The sequence below is a fragment of the Genypterus blacodes genome, unplaced genomic scaffold (assembly GCF_046128005.1).
Source record: "Genypterus blacodes isolate CSIRO-AG114 ecotype Tasmania unplaced genomic scaffold, CSIRO-AGI_Gbla_v1 ptg000301l_1, whole genome shotgun sequence".
Lineage (NCBI taxonomy): Eukaryota > Metazoa > Chordata > Actinopteri > Ophidiiformes > Ophidiidae > Genypterus > Genypterus blacodes.
Window position 1 is genome coordinate 265,648 of NW_027467092.1, and position 19,737 is coordinate 285,384.

Sequence of the window (19,737 nt, forward strand, 5' to 3'; positions counted from 1 at the left end):
TTGTTTGTGTCCAGATTGACTTATTGATGAAGGAACCATGAAGGAGACGGATGAGTGCTGTGTGAGCAGCTCTCTATGATGAGATTCACTCAGCTAGTAAGGAACTGAACAGCGCCCCCTCTGGTAAAAAATTCCTCCCTACTTCTCCTCACTTCATTACTCCTGACAGTAGCTCAGCTGTTTTCTAAAGTGACCTTTGTTGTTTACAAAACTGCAGTGATGCTCTCATCCTTTCCTTTTGAAACTGTAATTGCACAAAGATTATTTCCATGATTCCAGGAATCCAGTGATTTGTAACAAACATGTCCATCAAATTCAGTGTGAACTCAGGGTTAGGGTCCATTCACAACCATAAACACAGATTTCCTTTTTTGTTTGAGGTTTCTTGCAGTAGCTTGTAGTGTAACTAACTACTTTATGAAGAGAGGAGCTTTTCTGCAGCTTGTTTCCATGTTTCAACAGTTTATTCAATCAATTCACACAAATGATGAACAAAGCAGTTTAAACATGTTACGTGTTCCCATGTTACAGTGTAGCTTAGCTAACAGCAGCTAACACATTAGCTGACAGAGTGAGAAAGCATCTTAAGCTGCAGATTAGTGAGCGGCTGTACACGCTAACACGTCAGGGTCACGCTAACACGGCTCCAGTCTGTGTGCTATGCTAGGCTAACACCTCCCCCTTAATTCAAAAATAAATAAATAATCAGAAGTCTAAATAATGTGTTGTATGTTTATATTTGTCAGGGAAGGGAAGAATAAGAAATGAAATGAAAAAGAAAATGAGGAGGAGGAAGAGGAGGAGTGAAAAGATGAAGAGGTTAAAGGAAGGAGAGAAGGACACAGAGGGGGGGGGGATCAATCTGGGACACTGGCGGTCACGTGGTGGGTGGTTGCCATGGGCGACTGGCTCCCTAGTGCTTTCGCCTCTCACCCTGCGGTTCCACTGAAGACCTACAGAGGGCGACAAAGCTCAGACTATTGATCGTCGTTGTATTTAAGACGACCAATCAAATTAAGAAAAATCAATTGAAATGTAAATAATGCGGTGGCCGCGTTACATGACGAGGCTCTGCTTGTGTTTGTGTTTGTACAGCTGGAGAGGTGACTTGTTTACATGTTGATAATGGAAATTGATTTTATTGTTCTTCGTATTGATTTTTGGTGAAGCTAACGTTTCATTCCGTATGGAGAGTAGCGTTATAATGACCGTAATTATATTATCATATACTTATTATATTGTGTGACGATGTGTCTTTTTTTTGTAGTAAACTGTTTGTCTGTCCCTCGCGATCTGCTCTCGATTGCTCTGGACTGCAGGAGGCAGACAGCAGCAGCTGCATGACAGAGATCATCGTCAGATTTGGACTTCCTGGTCAGGAGTTTCTCGGCAGGATCGGGATTTGTTTGTTTATTAAAATTCTTATTCCCAGACATCGATTGATCCAATCATCTGTTTCCACTCCGTCCTGGCCGCCACGTGTCCGTTAGCCGTGTTAGCCGCTTAGCTCCGTGCCGTAGCTGTAGAAATGTCCGCCTCGGCTGGCTGCTCCCCGGTGGGCCCAGGATCGGGCTCGGGCCTCGGCCCCGGTATGTCCATGTTCCGCTGGCTGGAGGTTCTGGAGAAAGAGTTCGACAAAGCCTTTGTGGACGTGGATTTGCTGCTGGGAGAAATCGACCCGGACCAGGTTGACATCACCTACGAGGGCCGGCAGAAGATGACGAGCCTGAGCTCCTGCTTCGCTCAGCTGTGCCACAAGACACAGACGGTGTTCCAGCTTAATCACAAAGTGGAGGTGAGGAGCAGAGAGCCGAGCTGGAGGTCAGAGTGGAAAAGCTGAAACATCTGTATCATCTGGAAGCTGCACACACAAACGAGCCTCACAACTATGAGCGACACAAAGCGAACATTGGAAATGTTTACTTTGTTGTAGATTTGGAGACATTTTCTCAGTCTCAAAGTTCCATTTGATGTTTGTTATAGGTGATATAGTTCTTTGTCGATGTTATTCAGGTTTGATATCTGTAACACCTGTAATGTGACTCAGTGAAGACAAGTATACATACAGTTTATATACAGTTTAAACATATATGGGGTTTAGAGAGATGAAGATGAATCATATTCAAACGGTTAATGTGTTGTGTTGTTGCCCCCCCAGGCTCAGCTGGTGGATCTGCGCTCTGAGCTGACTGAGGCTCAGGCTGAGCGAGCGGTGGTTGAGAGGGAAGTTCATGATCAACTTCTGCAGCTCCACACGCTGCAGCTGCAGCTCCACGCCAAGCAGGGCCAAGCTGAAGACTCAGACTCCATCAAAGGCAAACTGGTACGTAGATAATGACTGGATGTAGTGTGTAGGATGTAGTCTTGTGTGTAGTGTATGTAGTATGTAGTGTGATAGTGGTGGTGTTGTATAAATGTGTCCTGTGTTCAGGTCGTCACTTTCTCCACGGCCCCTAAGCACCGAGCTGCAGTTCAGTCTGTGTTTTAGTTTAATGGTGTAAATGATGAAAACACACACACACACACACACACACACACACACACACACACACACTCCCCTCTCTCCTGCTTTACTCTCTTGTTGGTCGTTTGCTTCTTTCATCTTTGTTTCTCTTTAATCCTGAACTTATTTCTTTTCCTCCTCCTCTCTTCTAAAGCCTCCACCCACACTGGAGGATGTGGTAAGTGTGTGTGTGTTATCAGTGTGTTGACTTCACTTCTGTGCTGCATTGTGGGGTGTAAACATGGCGGCTGACCTCACTGATCTGTTTCACACACACTGCCTCACATTCATACATTATTGTTTTGTCTCTTTATTATTATTTCATTATTTTTGTCATTCTTGGCCTTTGAATCATCATTTAAGTAAAACTGTGTGTGTGTGTGTGTGTGTGTGCGTGCGTGTGCGTGTGTAGGAGGACGAGCTGGAGGCCAGCAGGAAGGACAAGATGACTGAAGCCAGACTGGAGGCTGAAATGAGGCAGTATAAGAAGGACAACGAGGCCCTCCGCAGGCACATGGCTGTACTGCAGGCTGAAGTCTATGGAGCCAGACTGGCTGCTAAATACTTAGACAAGGAGCTGGCAGGCAGGTAAGAGAGTCAGCTGACCACAGGCCACGCCCACCAGAGAGCCTCACGCCAGAGGACCTGTGGGTTTGTTTACCTTTAGCTCCATGGAGGGAGAGAGGGAGGGAGGGAGGGAGGGAGAGTGTAATGCTCGATGGAAATAGCTGATATTGGAAATCAAAAAGAATAAATGTGAGTAACAAACTGACTTCACTGATGTGATTGATCTTAATCAGGTGTGTGCGTGTGACGGCTGTGTGTGTGTCTCAGGGTGCAGCAGATTCAGTTGTTGGGTCGCGACATGAAGGGTCCAGCTCACGACAAACTGTGGAACCAGCTGGAGGCCGAGATCCACCTGCACCGCCACAAGACGGTGATCCGGGCCTGCAGGGGGCGCAATGACCCCAAGAAGCCTCTCACCTCTCCTGTGGGCCATGTGAGTGCAGCTTCAACTCTTTAGTTAGTAAGTTTAGAGTAGTAGAAGAAAAGAAACCAAAAGAAAAGAAAGTAAGAACACGGAAGGACGAAGATCAAACAGCTGTTTGATTGACAGGAAGTGTGGTCCGCTGACATCCTGCTCTCTTTAAGTGGACTGTTTGTGCCTTTGGTCGATTTGTGTTCCTGCATGAAGCACGATGTCGTCGTCCACACGCTCGTATGAGTGACATCATCACCATCATCATCATCATCATCATCAGCTGCTGCTTCACGTGTTTCTGTTGTTCCAGGATTCAGACGTGCTGAAGAAAACCCAGGGTGTCGGCCCGATCAGGAAGGTGGTGCTCGCCAAGGACGACCACGAGGGGCTGGGCATCTCCATCACGGTATACACACACGCGAACACACACACACACGCACAGACACATGCACACGCACACGCACGCACACGCACACGCACACACACACACACACACACACACACAGTGACGAAGATGACCAGTAAACATGGAGCTGAGTCATGTTTGTCTGTGTGTGTGTGTGTGTGTGTGTGTGTGTGTGTGTGTGTGTGTCAGGGGGGGAAGGAGCACGGCGTTCCCATCCTGATCTCAGAGATTCATCCCAGCCAGCCTGCTGACCGATGTGGCGGTCTGCATGTGGGCGACGCCATCCTGGCCGTCAACAGCATCAACCTACGAGACGCCAAACACAAGGAGGCCGTGACCATCCTGTCCCAACAGGTAACATGCGTGTGCACACACAGGAGGTAACACGTTATTTATCTGTATCTTTCATGACACGTGTGTGTGTGTGTGTGTGTGTGTGTAGCGGGGACAGATTGAGTTCGAGGTGGTCTACGTGGCTCCAGAGGTGGACAGTGATGACGAGAACGTGGAGTATGAAGACGACAGCGGCCATCGTTACCGCCTGTACCTGGATGAACTGGAGGACAGCAGCACAGCGCCACATAGCAACAGCTCGGCGTCACTGCAGGGTGAGGGACTGTGTGTGTGTGTGTGGGTGTGTGTGAATATTCACATTTCATCATCATCGTCGTTGCCACTCTTTGCCTCTGTCCTCTGACTGTGTGTGTGTGTGTGTGTGTGTGTGTGTGTGTGTGTGTGCGTGTGCGTGTGTGTCATGCCTGCAGCTCTGGAGAAGATGTCGGTTAGTAACGGAGCAGAGAATGGAGAACGCACCACGCCCTCTGAGGAAGCCCCTCCCCCAAACCCTGCGGGGTTGGACGTCTCATCGTAGAGGTTTCACCTCGCCGCCGCCGCTGAGGGTCGACGTACAATCGGGTTGAAAGACTCCAGACAAACGAGGGATAAACGTGAAAAGGAAGGTGTGTGTGTTTTCTCTCTTCCTCCTGATGGACCGAGGTGGTGGATGAACAGAAGAAAGTGTTAATACAGGGACAGTGAGGAAGAGGAGGAAGAGGCTGTAATCCTTCAATCAAAGCTTTTGTGCTCCTTTCTCCTGTGGACGCCGGGCGCAGGTCAATTAGGAACAACGTCACCTGGAAGCATCTGGAAGCTGCAGCAGCTCCCATCATGCTCCAGGTGTGTGTGTGTGTGTGTGTGTGTGTGTGTGTGTGTGTGTGTGTCATATTCACATGTTGAATGACTGAACAGTGTTGATCCCTTTATGTTCTTAATGCCAACCTTCATCATCTTCATCACTACACAGAGTTCAGAGGTGAAGATGAGGATGATGAAAGTTTTATTCAGATGTCTTTTAGTCTCTGAACACTTTTCTATCTGGTCTCCTATTTGATCTTCTATCTGGTCTCCTGGTTGATCTTCTATCTGGTTTCCTGGTTGATCTTCCACTCGGTTGTTGTTTAAAGCCTTTTTATTTTGTATGAAGCAGCAGATTGAATTCCTCCTTTAATATTTCTGATGAATATAAACACGATGTTCCTCTGGAGCCTCGGGGGTTAATCCATAAAACCTGGATTATTATTCATAAATCACATTTCAATAAACTGATGAATGATCAATGAAATGTATGGATCACTGACATCTGAACCGTCTTTACACAGATGAGCTTGAACTGCAGCTGCATCAACCGGCCTGCAGATGGGGCCGTTTTATGAATTAACCCCTTTGGCTTCTAAATATTGTCTCACAATGATTAATGTCTGTTACATGAATTAGATTGTGGTGAGAGAAGAAACAGTTACTGTGCGAATAAAGTTTCATTTTAAGGAAGTTTGTAGAAGTTTGTGCATCCTAAAACAATTGACTCATACAGGAAGTAGATACCTTAGTGTAGAACATCAAGCTTCACTTCCTCTCTGCTGGTGTGTCAGCTCAGCAGGAGATGATGTGTGTGTGTGTGCGCTAGGGTTTGGACGCCCCCCACACACACAAACACACACATGCATTAAATGCCACAATAACACGACACTGAAACAAAGTCATAATCTGTTCAGACCTGTGTCACTTTGTCACAAATGTACACATGAAGCTCACAGGGCCAGAGGTCAGAGGTCAGAAGTGAAGCATGCTGGGTCTCACAGGGACACACGGCTGTCCCTGGTCCACTGGGAGTAACAGTCCCAGATGCTTTTCCTAAGATGGTCCACGTCTTCCCGGAGTTTTCCGACCTCGAGGAGTTTGACTCTTAACCCTTGGTCCACGCCGCTCTCCTCTGCAGACACGCCCACTGCTGCAGACACGCCCACTGCTGCAGACACGCCCACTGCTGCAGACACGCCCACTGCTGCAGACACGCCCACTGCTGCAGACACCACAGAGTATAAACAGGAAGTAAAGCAGAGAAACACCAAACCTGTCTGCAGTAACATGATGAGGTTCACACACGTATGTAGAGTAAAGAGGGAACATGACACGGATCAGACGGGTGTGTCTGTCTCTCATGTGTGTGCCTCTCTGTGTCTCTTGTGTGTCTGTCTGTCTCGTGTGTGTCTCTGTCTCTCTCTCCCTCCCCCTCTCTGTCTCTCTCCCCCCTCTCTCCTGTGTGTCTCTCGCCCCCTCTCTCTCTCGTGTGTCTCCCTCCCCCTTCTCTCTCTCCCCCCCTTCTCTCTCTCCTCCCTCTCTCTCTGTCATGCGTGTCTCTCTCTCTCTCTCTCATGTGTGTGTCTCTCTGTCTCTCTCTCCCTCCCCCTCTCTGTCTCTCTCCCCTCTCTCATGCGTGTCTCACCCCCCCCTTCTCTCTCTCTCCCCCCTCTCTCTCTCTGTCATGCGTGTCTCTCTCTCTCATGTGTGTGTCTCTCTGTCTCTCTCTCCCTCCCCCTCTCTGTCTCTCTCCCCTCTCTCATGCGTGTCTCTCCCCCCCCTTCTCTCTCTCTCCCCCCTCTCTCTCTCTGTCATGATTGTCTCTCATGTGACCGTCCCCACACGTACATGTGATGCCAAGCAGCAGGCTCAGGTTGGGCTCTTGACCCTGTGACCTCTGGCTCAGGATGCTGCAGAGGGCCTGGAGCTCCAGCAGACAGAGGGACATCTCTCTGAGCAGACGGCCCGACTCAGGCAGCTCCAGCTGGGCCCCGGCAGGCCCCCCCCCCTCCTGCTGGTGGAGACACAGAGAGAAGGTTACCCTAACCATGACCCTCTGACTCTGAAGACTCTGGTCTTCATCTGTGTCCACACTGTGTCTCAGGAAGACCATAATGTTTGACTGATACCTGTGATGGGGGGGGCGGGCCGTCCTCCTCTTCAAGCAGCTGATAAGAGAGACCCCCCCTCTTCCTGACAACCTGATGGAGAAAGAAACATCAACCAACAACCAACCGACCCACAGAGGACCCCAGACCCCAGGTTAAGAAACGCTGCGTGTAGATTTGTTCCTTACTGTGAGTTCAAAGGTCAATTGGTCAATCTTCTCCTTTTGGTCCACAATCAGCTGGTGGACAGAGACAAGAAGTGTTAATCACTGTGTGTGTGTGTGTGTGTGTGTGTGTGTGTGTGTGTGTGTGTGTGTGTGTGTGTGTGTGTGTGTGTGCGTGCGTGCGTGCGTGCGTGCGTGCGTGCGTGCGTGCGTGCGTGCGTGCGTGCGTGCGTGCGTGCGTGCGTGCGTGCGTGCGTGCGTGCGTGCGTGCGTGCGTGCGTGCGTGCGTGCGTGCGTGCGTGCGTGCGTGCGTGCGTGCGTGCGTGCGTGTGTGTGTGCGTGCGTGCGTGTGCGTGTGTGTGCGTGTGTGTTACCCTGCTGCTGTGGTTCTGTTGCTCCAACAGCTGAATGTTTTCTACCTCAAGTTGTTTCAGGTCGAGTACAGGAAGTCTGATCCCATCATCTAAACAACGACGCACCTGTGCCTGCAGGCTGAGAGGGTTAGGGTTAGGGTGAGCTCATGTTGACCTCATGTTGACCTCAGGTTGTATTGATACCTGTGCACAGATGTGATCAGCTCTCTCTCTCTGTAGGTCTGTGTCTTGATCAGTTCATCTTTCTTCTTCTTCAGCACTCGTCCTTCCTCTTGGTTGTCCTCCAGTTGACTCACTGTGTTCTCCAGATCATCTGCTTTCCTCTGGACCTCCTCCATCTAACAACACACACAGGTGGGGTTTACCTTCAGCTCTGTAAGCATTAGCTGAGCTCAGGTTGAGCTGAGTCCTGTTTGTCTGAGTGCTCTTAGTGGAACACGATGAGGCTCATTCCTCTATCAGAGACCAAACATGATGAAGAGCAGCGCCGTGTTTACTGCTCTTCTTCATCACTGAACTTGCATCATTTCATCAAACTGACGACTCACTGAGGAACTTTGCTCAGTAAAACTGGAATTGGAAACACAGCTTATGTTGTGTACGTGTGTGTGTGTGCGTGTGTATGTGCGCGTGTGTGCGTGTGTGTGTGTACCTGCTGGGCCTGAGTCTGTACCTCCTCCAGGGTCGGCAGGTCAGCCAGGTATCTCTCTAAGGTTTCGATGCGTCGTTGCTTCTCTTGGTTCTGCTCAGCTTCTCTCTTGCACTTCTTCTTCAGACTGCTGATGTAACGATCTCTGGTCTTCATCTGTGAACAAGAAACACCTGATTTCAATTTCACATTTCATATTCTAGGTTTTATGACTAGAACAGAAATGTATCATTATAACCTCTTTATACTTGTGATCAGCTGTCTATTTAAACTCTTAATAGCTTTCAGTCAGTGTGTTGTTTAGTGTCGTGGGATCCAGCAGAGCCACCAGGGGGCAGAGTTGTTTTTCTGGGTCGTGCTGTGCAGTGTAGCTCCTGTTTGTGTGAGTGAATAAAACAGAAGCACTACGAGGGAGAATCAGTCAGCAAGGATCTGATGCCGCCAGGGGAGAGGCCTGACACCAGCAGGGGGAGGGGCCTGACACCAGCAGGGGGAGGGGCCTGACACCAGCCGGGGGAGGGGCCTGACACCAGCTGGGGGAGGGGCGGACCTTCAGCCTGCAGCCGGTCAGGTTCCGTGTTGAAGAACACGGCTGAGCGGCTCACTGAGCCTTTATGAGGAGAGACTGGATACTACACTGACACAAACTAAAAAAACCTAAATGGAATTTTTCTTTGGATCTTTGAAGTCTGAACAAACAAATGATAGAAGATTGTTTGAGATGATCTCATCTGGGCCTCATGAACTTGATCCTCTGAGATGTTTGGTGGAGATCTACCTTCTCCTCCAGCTTCCTGACTTCCTCTGCGTATTTTCCCTCCACTTGCTTTAGAGATTCCTTCAGATGGAAAACTTCCAGTTCAGCCACTGCAAGTTTCCTGCTGAGCTCCTTTGTGTCACAGGAGAGATGTGACGGCTTCCTGCTCGCTGCTGCTTCCTGTTGAACAACACAGAGTTGATTCATTCTTCATGTTCAGAGCTCATTTGCTCATTAGCTCATTAGCTCCATGTCAGTGATCTTGTGTATCACTTTAGACTTGGTATCAGTACCTTGGTGTTGAGGCCGTACGGGTCATCGGGTCGTGACCTCTGCAGGACCTGCTGAGCTCTGAGCTCGTTCTCTCTGATCCTCACGTGAAGTTGCAGGATCTGCTGCTTCTGTCTGAACACCAACACACACAAATGATCCCTGACCTTTGACCTGCTGATTTGAAAATGTTTTTTCTGCTCAATCAATCAATCAATCAATCAATCAAATCAATCTTTGCACTCAGATATTTGACTGAGTAACAGGATCAGCCATTAAATAAAGAAAATAAAACAAAGAAACATTAAAAAGACCTGAGGTGAAATAAGGAAAACAAATTCAATACAATATTACAAATGTCAAAGGATAAAAACATAATAAGAAAGCTTAAAGACAAATAAATGGCGTAGATGTAAATAAAGTCCCCACAGCGCCCCCTGGAGGGGTCGAGCGTGCTTACCGATGAATTTCCAGCTCCTTCTGTCTCAGCAGACCTTCTTTAACCTTCACCAGAGAGCTCCCAGGCAGAGCGGTCCAGGGCATCTGTCTCACACACACACACACACACACACACACACACACACACACACACACACACACACACACACACACACACACACACACACACAGGTTCAGGTATCAGAAAAGAAAGAAAGCTCCACTTCATCCGGTCATTGTTTAGTTTTTTTTACCTCTTCTCTTCTTTTTTTGTTGTCGTCTCTCATCTGGTTGCAACCTGCTTGGTGCTGACGCTCCTGTTGCCATGGAAACGACATATTCCCACAGTCCTCTGCTCTTGTAACACCGATCCGACCCAGTTCACCTCTAGGGTCCAGTTTGGCCTCCATCTGCTCCGTCAGCCATATCTGAGTTCTGAGGTCCGGTTGGTGGGCGGAGCTTCGGTTCGCCTGCTGACTCGGCGGGGTGTCTGGAGAGATGAGATGGAGCGACTCCGCCTCTGCTGAGACTCTGCAGCTGATGTCCGATCTTTGTTTGAGAGGTGAGAACCGATCTGGTCCGAGCCCTCTGGACTTGATGCTGGTCCCGTAGCGGTGAAGGGGCGCGGCACCTGGCGAGCGCAGAATTGAGCTGCTGGAGAGTGAAGAGGAGAAGGAGGAGGATAATGGGAGTAAAACATCGGCGTTTGGAGAAAGAGGGTCTCTCTTGTAGCTGTGGAGCAGACGTCTGTCTAAGGACCCATGTGAATCTGGACCGCATCTATAGCCCCATGTTGTACTGAGGTTCTGATCAGGCCCAGATGACAGCCTGGTGAGAGAGGAAGACCTCCTCATGGGCTCTACAGCACCCAGCTGACCGGACCTCCAACTACTGCTGTTACATGGAGAGCCTGGAAGGCTCAGTTTGGAGAAGTCAGAGGAGGAGGAGGAGGAGGAGGGTGGGATGAAGGGCAGACTGAGACCCTGGACTGATGAAGGTGTGGTGCTGGAGCTGGAGTGATCTGAAGAAAGAAACACAGTTAGACTCTGTGACAATGTGATGTGATCATTCTGAGTGAGTACAGATGGAGACCCCGCCCCCTAACCTTCCACGCTGTCGATGCCCGTGTCTCCGCTGTCAGACGCTGTGCTGTGACGACGACGCAGACCACCGCCATCAAACGGGATGATGGGCCACAGAGAGTCAGAGGCTGAGAGACGGCCGGAGGAGCTGGAGGAGGAGGAGCCTACACACACGCACGCACACACACATAGCCACAAACGCACACAGACATACATGTGCACACACACACACACAGCACAGGTACAATACAGCACAGGTACAATACAGTTTATATGTTACACACACACACGCTGAGAGACTGTATATTACACGTATGCAGCCTGTGTGTATGTGTGTTTGTGTATAACTTCTATATTATTATCATATTATTATTGTTGACAAGCCTAAATTGTTACTGTTTGGTTTTAAAGTGTTTGTTTTTATCTCTTATCAGATTTATTCACACGCACGCACGCGCGCACACACACACACACACACACACACACACACACACACACACACACACACACACACACAGACAGACAGACAGACAGACAGACAGACAGACAGACAGACAGACAGACAGACAGACAGACAGACAGACAGACAGACAGAGACACACACACACACACACACCCCTCACCTGTTTTAGCTTCGTATCCATCTTCATCACTTCTGCCCCACATTCTGTTTGCTCCAGGGCACTGCGGCAGGGACAAAGAGCGAGCGAGCGCTGAACAGAACTACAACATGCCTGAAATGTTCCGTTCCGACTGCACAGCGGACCGCGACAAACCGAACATGAACCGACGAAAGGTTTGGGTCAGAACCACGGAGAAGAGAAGAGGAGAGAAAAAGAGGAGAGGAGGGATGAGTGGAAGTGATCTCACAGACCCCTCCCCCTTCCTCCTCCTCTTCCTCCCTCTGCCCTTAGTGATCTTCATACTTTTATGTTGAAAGAATGTACCGGAATTGTATTGGAGAACATGATCCGACTGCCCTGAATTCAGACCGCACGGTATTTACATCCGGGTCGTGCATATATAAATGGCTCTCAAGGAAATACATTTAGAAATAATTGTTTTTTTTGGCTCTCCCAGTTGAAAAGCTTGCCGATCCCTGGTCTGAACGCAGGGAGCTCAGAACGTGTCGCGGGGGAGGCCGGTAGGTGGCGCTGATCAGCGGGGTCCTGGAAGAACGAGTTCAGGGCACAGTGCGGCACATTTGCTGCCCGCGAAACATTGAAAGCGACCTGAAGCTCGGACGCGTTTGTGTTTGTATGTTTTCCGTTTATTTGGTGTCTCTAAGCTCTTTGACTTAACGTGGAGTTTATAAACTAAAACGACAGTTAACGCAGTTATCACCAAAGCTGATTTAAACTACAGACTTTAATGTACGAACGACTTAAATGTTCGTCCGTTTGACAAAGTGCCGTTGTTTTGTCGCGTATTTATCTTTCAAGTGAAACATTTATTTTCTTCTCGACATCTCAACATGTCACTGATGTTTAACAGCTGTGTTTGTTTGTTTCCCTGCAGGGACGCAGATCAGCGCCTTGCCGATGAACCAGGAACAGGAAGCTGTGATTCTGCGGGCGATCGAAGCCTACGTGAGGGAGCATCACCATGGCGACGTGCTCCAGCTCACTGCAGACACCAGTGGAGACTCACACCAGGCTGTGGTGGTCAACGCCATGACGCTGTTTGAAGACAACATGGAGGTGACGTCATGACTGAAGGCTCTTTGCCAGCTGAAACACAAACGGGACCAAATGATCAAACTTCAAACTAACAGAGCCACAGGAAGTGAATGAAGCCAGATTATAACAGAAATGTTCATGCTGATGAATGCCTGAAGAATCGCTAACACAGAACACGCACACACGCACGCACGCACGCACGCACACACACCCACACCCACACCCACCCACACACACACACACACACACAGAAACAGAAGCAGAAGACTCTTCCTCGTCCTGATGATGAACCTGGCTGATGGAAGCCTCTGTTTAATCTGCAGCACTCTGACATGATGGATTGATTGACGAGGGCGTCTTGATCTCCCACAGGTTGCTGACTACTTTAACTCGTGTCCCAATGAAGTCCTGGCTCTGTTTGATAAAGTCCTGCACAGAACTGCCACAGAACTTTCCCATAATTCCAAAGGAGAGCGAGTGGAGCGCACTCTGCATGCTCGCATCACAGGTGAGACCTGACTGGGACCTGACTGGGACCTGACTGGGACCTGACTGAGACCTGACTGGGACCTGACTGGGACCTGACTGGGACCTGACTGGGACCTGACTGAGACCTGACTGACCGGCAGCCTCCACACCTCCACCTGTCTGTCTCACCTTCAGCTGTCCTCTCTGCAGGCCTGCCAGTGTGTCCAGAGCTCACCAGAGACACTGTCCCCCGAGCCAGAGACGTGGGACACTTCCTGTCTGTCACTGGCACCATCATACGCACAAGTGTTGCCAAGGTAACAGATGGTTTATTATATTAGCTCATATGGAAGAACCTTGTCATCCACATACAGGAAGTGAAGAAATCCTTTCATTAAAGTCGACATGTTTTAGTTGCTGGACATCTGAAATCTACACCAACCCAGAAGGATCAACACATCTGTCTCACATCTCTCACAGGTCCTGGAGTTTGAGCGCGACTACATCTGCTCAAAGTGTCGCCACGTCTTCACGCTGCTCGCTGACTTCCATCAGTTCTACACCTTTGAGCCTCCGTCCTTCTGCCCCAATCCTGAGGGCTGCAGCTCCTCCAGGTTCAGCTGCCTGTCTGGAGGATCTGAGCCTGCTGCCTGCAGAGACTACCAGGAGATCAAGATCCAGGAGCAGGTAGGAGGAGACCAAGAAAGAAAGATGGCAGACAGGAAGAGAGAGAGAGAGAGAGAGAGAAGCTCAGATCATCATACAAGCATCTCAATGTGACCCCCACAGGTCCAGAGGCTGCTGGTGGGCAGCATTCCTCGCTCCATGGTGGTGGTCCTTGAAGATGACCTGGTCGACAGCTGCAAATCTGGTAAGAAGAACAAATCACTGAGATCACAGCCGTGAACATCAGAGTGCAGACTTTGTTCCTCATGAGGCCGTTTGTGGATCCGAGCTCACATCTGAGGAGTTGGTTTGTTGTTGTGTTTTGATCTTCTAATCTGAGGTGTGGTTCTTCCTGTGCGCCCTGCTGGTGGCGCCGCACGCTGTGGCGTCCCCAGGCGATGATGTGACGGTGTACGGGGTGATGTGTCAGCGCTGGAGGCCGCTCTGTGACGGGGCGCGCTGTGACGTGGAGCTGGTGCTCAAAGCCAACAACATAGAAGTGAACAACCAGCAGGCTACCGGAGCTCTGCTCATGGAAGACGTGCAGAGAGAGTTTGAGGACTTCTGGGAAAGCTACAAGCTCCGCCCTTTAGCTGGTACGCCATGCTTTTCATGCCTCAGCCAAGGCGGCTGTGAGCTCCAGCTAGTTTGGATTGTGGGAGAAGTTCTGAGCTGATGGCAGGAAGTGTTGGAATAACCAAGAGAGCTATCGTTGTATAGGCCACGCCCATTTGTGCTTAACCTGATTTTCTGCCATTTTGAATTTTTGCTGTAAGGGTCAAACTAATCTGAATTGTTTGCACACACGACATTTACACAACACACTGCAAGACAACTGTGTGTTTGTCTCCCCCTGCAGGCAGGAACCACATACTGTCCAGTCTGTGCCCGCAGGTGTTTGGTATGTATGTGGTTAAACTGGCGGTTGCCATGGTGCTGGCCGGGGGGGTGCAGAGAATAGATTCTTCTGGAGCAAAAATCAGAGGTTAGGGTTAAATTCTGCTCTTCTCTAATGATAAAGTTATAGTCTTATTTTACACACACACACACACACACACACACACACACACACACACACACACACACACACACACACACACACACACATATATAGCCTTAGATGTAGTAACTGTCTGGTGACCCTACCGTGCAGGTGAGTGTCACATGCTGCTGGTGGGAGATCCAGGAACTGGGAAGTCTCAGTTTCTTAAGTATGCAGCTAAGATCACGCCACGCTCCGTCCTCACCGCCGGGATCGGATCCACCAGCGCAGGTACACGTGTGAACATGTTTACATGTATGTTACACCTTCTGCTTGTTGTCTCATGAGATGTCGGCTCTTGTTGTGTTATTGTATATGTTGACCTTTGACCCTTACCCCAATGGGGGGTCCTATGAGAAATCTGATCAATCTGTCTTCAATAATAATAATAATCCATCTTTCTCCGCCTCAGTTTGCTCTTCCTGTGTGGTTTAGTTCCACCATCTAATCTCTCCTACGCAGTTACGTCCTCAATGCATCACAATGCCAATTTGCTTTTGATCGCCGTGTGACTTCCTGTGAAGGGCTGACGGTCACGGCAGTGAAGGATGGCGGCGAGTGGCACCTGGAGGCCGGAGCTCTGGTTCTGTCTGACGGCGGTCTGTGCTGCATCGACGAATTCAACAGCATCAAGGAACACGACCGCATCAGCATCCACGAAGCCATGGAGCAACAAACCATCAGTGTGGCCAAAGCTGGGTACACACACACACACACACACACACACACACACACACACTGTGCTGTACTGAAGCTCATGGAGGCTCCTCCCTCTCTCTGCAGCATCGTGTGTAAGCTCAACACTCGCTCCACTATCCTGGCAGCCACTAACCCTAAAGGTCAGTACGACCCTGGTGACCCGGTGTCAGTCAATGTGGCTCTGGCAAGTCCTCTGCTCAGTCGCTTTGATCTGGTTCTGGTTCTCCTGGACACCAAAAACCCAGACTGGGACCGCATCATTTCTGCCTTCATCCTGGAGGAGAAAGGTAGGAGGCGTTGCCACCTGCTGGTTCTTCTTCAGTGTCTGCAGGAGGAGCCATCATCTGTCCAGTAACCATGGAAACGTGGGTCTGTTACTGAGTGAGACGATGTATCTGATGTACTTGATGTTCCGATCTGGTCTGTAGGAGTTCCTGCCGAGTCCTCGGGCCTGTGGTCCATGGAGAAGATGAAGGCGTATTTCCGTTTGCTCAAACGTCTGCGGCCTCACGTGTCGGAGGAGGCCAACGCCATCCTGACGCGCTACTATCAGCTGCAGCGCCAGAGCCACGGACGCAACGCAGCGCGCACCACCATCCGCATGCTGGAGAGCCTGAGCAGACTGGCTGAAGGTCTCCTCCTCTTCCTCCACATATTCATATTATAGAACCTGACAGTCTTTACAGTTTATACTGTGAATGTAAAGTTTGATCTTTGTGTAGTGACTCATTCTGCAGGTGCTGAATGAGTCATGTGACCTTGTGTGACCTCCTGAGCTGTGACATACAGCAGGTGAGGTCACATGAGGTCAGTCCCCTTCAGCTTCACACTCATACTTGTTGTCTGTCTGAAGCTCACGCCAGGCTGATGTACAGAGAGACAGTGACGGTCCAGGACGCCGTCATGGCCGTGTGTGTGATGGAGTGCTCCATGCAGGTGATGCAGCGTCTATAAACATCAGTCCTGTGTTTGGTTCTGGTCTTGCATTGACCGGGTTCCCTCTTGTAGGGAGGTTCTCTGCTGGGAGACGTAAACGCTTTACTCACCTCGTTTCCTGCTGAGCCCATGCAGCAGTACCAAACCCAGTGCCAGGTCCTCCTGGAGGGCCTGGGGCTCCCTCACATCCTCCACACGGAGATGGATCGACTCTCCAGGTACCGACCCATGGGTCCTTGGACCCTGATCCTGCTTAGTGCAGCACATCACAGATGTCTTTTTGATCTTGATGTGTTTTTCCTTCTCAGGATGAAGAGCAGCTCCTCTTCCCAGCAGCTTCACATCACACAGACAAACATCTGCCACAAGTCACAACTCCATGACATCACTGGAGCTGAAGCTGATGTGACAGCAGGTAGAAGCCTGAACTCAACACACACACACACAGAAAGACGCTCTTCATCCTCAGCAGCAGATCCAGAGTCGTCAGGTTCTCTGCTGCAGAAAGTCTCTAAGAACCTGAGAGACAAAAGACTCAGTGAGCGAGGGAGGGGCCAGGTGGGAGCAAACGCCGGGATAGACGGGACTAAAACCGTCGGAGCAATGTTAGCAGGTAAGAGCTCTGCCTCCTCGCCTAAAGAGGAGGAGCCTCCCTCTCCCAAAGGAGGTGGAAGGTTTGAAGACGTGAGCGAGGAGATGAGGGGAGGGAGAAAGATGGCGGCTGAAGATGAAAGTCTGAGAGACGTGCAGGCAGAGCTGGCAGACTTCATGTTCAGGCCCAGAAGGATGAGAACTTTGATCCACCATCAGGAAACTGAAACCAGAAGCCTGAATGCAGAGGTTGAGCTTCAGTGGAGCTCACAAATCAAGGTTGCTTGTGAATCGGATGCCATTATTCCCCAGAAACTCGGCGCTGAAAGTCTGCAGCAGCGCAGCGGTTCACAGGCAGGGGGCAGCGTGAGGACTCGTGATGAATACAATAAGAGGGAAACATCCACAGGTCAAGGGGTCAACAGAGGTGATGGGACTGGACCGGACTCACCCACCTCCACATCAGCTGGTTCTCCGCCGTCCTTCAGACCAGCACGCAGCGCGTCCACGGCAACGGTGATGAAGCTGGCGCGCTTTGCATTCGACTGCACAGACTCCAAGAATTCCACCCTAACTGCCATCACAGACGCCTGCAGCGCTGGGGGGCGGGGCCACGCTCCAGAACACAACCAAGATGGCCGCTGTGTCACGCCTGTGGATAGGGTAAGTGAGGTAACCCCCCTGCCCCCCGCTGCAGAGCTTACATCACCATGGCAACACCACCTAACAGCAGGGACTCAGGTCCTACCTCAAACAAGCGTCCGGTCAGATCGTCACAGCGACGACGCCACAGGAAGTGCCTCCAGGAAGAGGAAGTGTTTTCAGTTCTCGGCGTCGTCTCTGTTCAGCTCCGTAGATTTAAGCGACGATGTTCTCGATGTCGACTGGGACCAAGAGGTTAACAAAAGACATAAAGTGTAAAGAACTCTGGAATCAAACGTGACGTGTTTAAGCTCCTCCAGTCACCACACCTGCTCTTCACAGGTGTGCAGGTCCACCATGTAAACAACACACAGGGCACAGATGGACAGACAGACGGCGCACAGACAGGGATCGGGGTTCTAACTAACTATTCCTTCAGTTTACACCTGTGATCCTAAAAGGAAACAGTGCGTCTGAGCCAGTTTGTAGTTTGAAGTTCAAACCTTAACGTCAACAACACGACACAGAACAAAGCCAGGTGACCGGCTTCTCTCTGCAGGGCAAGTTTAGGTTCACATGAGGATGAGAAGACAACAAACATCTTTGTTTTCATGTTCATGTGAGGCTTCAGTCTCAAATCAAAACCTTTTAAATCACAATTTTATAGAAGTCTTGTCTGAGCTCTGTGTGTGTGTTCATCTGTTAATGTGTGTGTGTAGATGTTCTTCTCCTCCTCAGGTCTGTAGGTCTCTAATGGACCCTTATGGGTCCATGATGAGGTGTCAGAGCCCCTAAAGCTCCTCTACATGGAGACAGAAGCTTAGTTACAGACTGATATGTGGACCTCTGACCTTTGACCCTGAAAGGCCTGTATAAGAACTTTGACCTGCTAGTCTTCAGTAATGTATAAAATATAAAAGTATCACTTCATGAAATGTCCACAAAGGTTTGGAAAGGTCGACCCAATGTAACTTTGATCAAAGCTCCATCAAATGTAAACAGTAACATCATAAGAGAGTCAGGAGGTCTGGCTCCGCCCCTTTACTTCAACATGTGCAGAAAAAGGAAAATAATCTGAATAATAACTTGATTATATAGTCAGGAAAATAAAAGATCAATAACTAAGTTTATCAGTTTGTGTGCTCAGATTTTGTTTTCTTTGCAGCTGATGTTCCTTTGTAATGACATCACTCTCCAGCAGGGGGCAGTGTGTGATCTATACCTGCAGGATAGATAGATAGAGCTCAAGCTTCAAACTGGTTTATGATTTAATAACTAACACATCAAACAGACCATAACCTAGACTGGCCACTGAGAGGCGCTGTAGGGCTACAAAGGGGTTCTGTGTACACACGCGCTCTCTGAATGTTCTGCAGTATGGCTCATGTCCACACATTACATTACGATCATTTGGCAGACGCTTTTATCCGAAGCGACTTACATTACATTATATTACCACCCTTCGCAGAGGGGGGAGCAATCGAGGGTTCGGTGCCTTGCTCAGGGGCACCTCGGCAGGGACTCGAACCGGCAACCCTCCGGTTCTTAAGCGGAAGCGCTACCCACTCGCTACCCACTCGACTACTGCCTCCCTCACTGCCTCCCTCACGGGGGCGCTAATGGTGTGAGAATGCAAGAAATAAGTTAAATGAGAAAAATGGATCAGTTCAAAAATCAGGAGTAATCAAAATAATGAACAATAAAAGTGAAGATGATGAATGTGAAGATTGGTTGATCACAAAGGGGAAACCAAAGAAGTCTGAGCCTGTGGACCTGCTGAGGAGGATGTGATGACAGGATGAGGAGCTTTGAGCTGCAGACCTCCAGATGTGATGGGGATTAAACCCAGAATGAATCAGTGTGTGGAGGGGGATTACACACACACACACACACACACACACACACACACAGGCTAAGCCAAAAAGATGTTCTTCATAGTGGCTTCAAATGGCTTTCAGACCCTTTTCTGCATCTTTATTGGTGAGGAACAATATTTGTAAGATTCCTGTTCTGTCAATTCATCATAGAATTGAAGGTTGTGATTCTTCTGATTTGATCCATGCGACAACAAAGACTAAACTGCAGAAACATTGTTCTGTTCTGATGACAGAAGCCTCAGATGTTGTTGCCATGAGACCATCTGT

The 19,737-nt window shown here is 49.5% G+C and overlaps 3 protein-coding genes across 8 annotated transcripts; 2 read left to right on the top strand and 1 right to left on the bottom strand.

Annotated features, from left to right (window-relative positions):
* Positions 1-1,357: 1,357 nt before the first annotated feature.
* Positions 1,358-5,718, top strand: gopc (golgi-associated PDZ and coiled-coil motif containing). The gene is made up of 8 exons (XM_076137266.1): positions 1,358-1,795; positions 2,159-2,323; positions 2,916-3,091; positions 3,338-3,503; positions 3,796-3,891; positions 4,081-4,245; positions 4,334-4,499; positions 4,656-5,718. Exons 1-8 carry the CDS (start codon positions 1,529-1,531, stop codon positions 4,760-4,762), a joined length of 1,308 nt encoding a protein of 435 aa, XP_075993381.1. The 5' UTR covers positions 1,358-1,528; the 3' UTR covers positions 4,763-5,718.
* On the bottom strand, positions 5,296-11,727 carry cep85l (centrosomal protein 85L). 5 transcript variants are annotated; one of them, XM_076137262.1, is made up of 13 exons: positions 11,494-11,727; positions 10,894-11,034; positions 10,043-10,809; positions 9,811-9,893; positions 9,374-9,485; positions 9,102-9,260; positions 8,327-8,479; positions 7,858-8,012; positions 7,675-7,792; positions 7,325-7,375; positions 7,158-7,229; positions 6,877-7,039; positions 5,296-6,250 (listed from the first exon to the last, which is right to left on the bottom strand). In XM_076137262.1, exons 1-13 carry the CDS (start codon positions 11,534-11,536, stop codon positions 6,024-6,026), a joined length of 2,244 nt encoding a protein of 747 aa, XP_075993377.1. In that variant the 5' UTR covers positions 11,537-11,727; the 3' UTR covers positions 5,296-6,023. The 5 variants fall into 5 exon arrangements, with proteins under 5 accessions (XP_075993377.1, XP_075993380.1, XP_075993379.1 ...); XM_076137265.1 differs by having other exon boundaries at positions 5,296-6,214; positions 6,877-7,042; XM_076137264.1 differs by having other exon boundaries at positions 5,296-6,232; positions 6,877-7,042.
* A 158-nt stretch (positions 11,728-11,885) lies between these two features.
* mcm9 (minichromosome maintenance 9 homologous recombination repair factor) lies at positions 11,886-18,722 on the top strand. Of its 2 annotated transcripts, none has more exons than XM_076137258.1 (15): positions 11,886-12,127; positions 12,389-12,570; positions 12,922-13,057; positions 13,228-13,334; positions 13,498-13,704; positions 13,807-13,888; positions 14,079-14,279; positions 14,543-14,668; positions 14,837-14,956; positions 15,250-15,424; positions 15,509-15,711; positions 15,853-16,056; positions 16,278-16,360; positions 16,433-16,578; positions 16,669-18,722. In XM_076137258.1, the coding sequence occupies exons 2-15, from the start codon at positions 12,412-12,414 to the stop codon at positions 17,870-17,872; spliced, it is 3,153 nt and encodes a 1,050-aa protein (XP_075993373.1). In that variant the 5' UTR covers positions 11,886-12,127; positions 12,389-12,411; the 3' UTR covers positions 17,873-18,722. The 2 variants fall into 2 exon arrangements, with proteins under 2 accessions (XP_075993373.1, XP_075993374.1); XM_076137259.1 differs by having other exon boundaries at positions 11,943-12,014.
* The last annotated feature ends 1,015 nt before the right edge of the window (positions 18,723-19,737 follow it).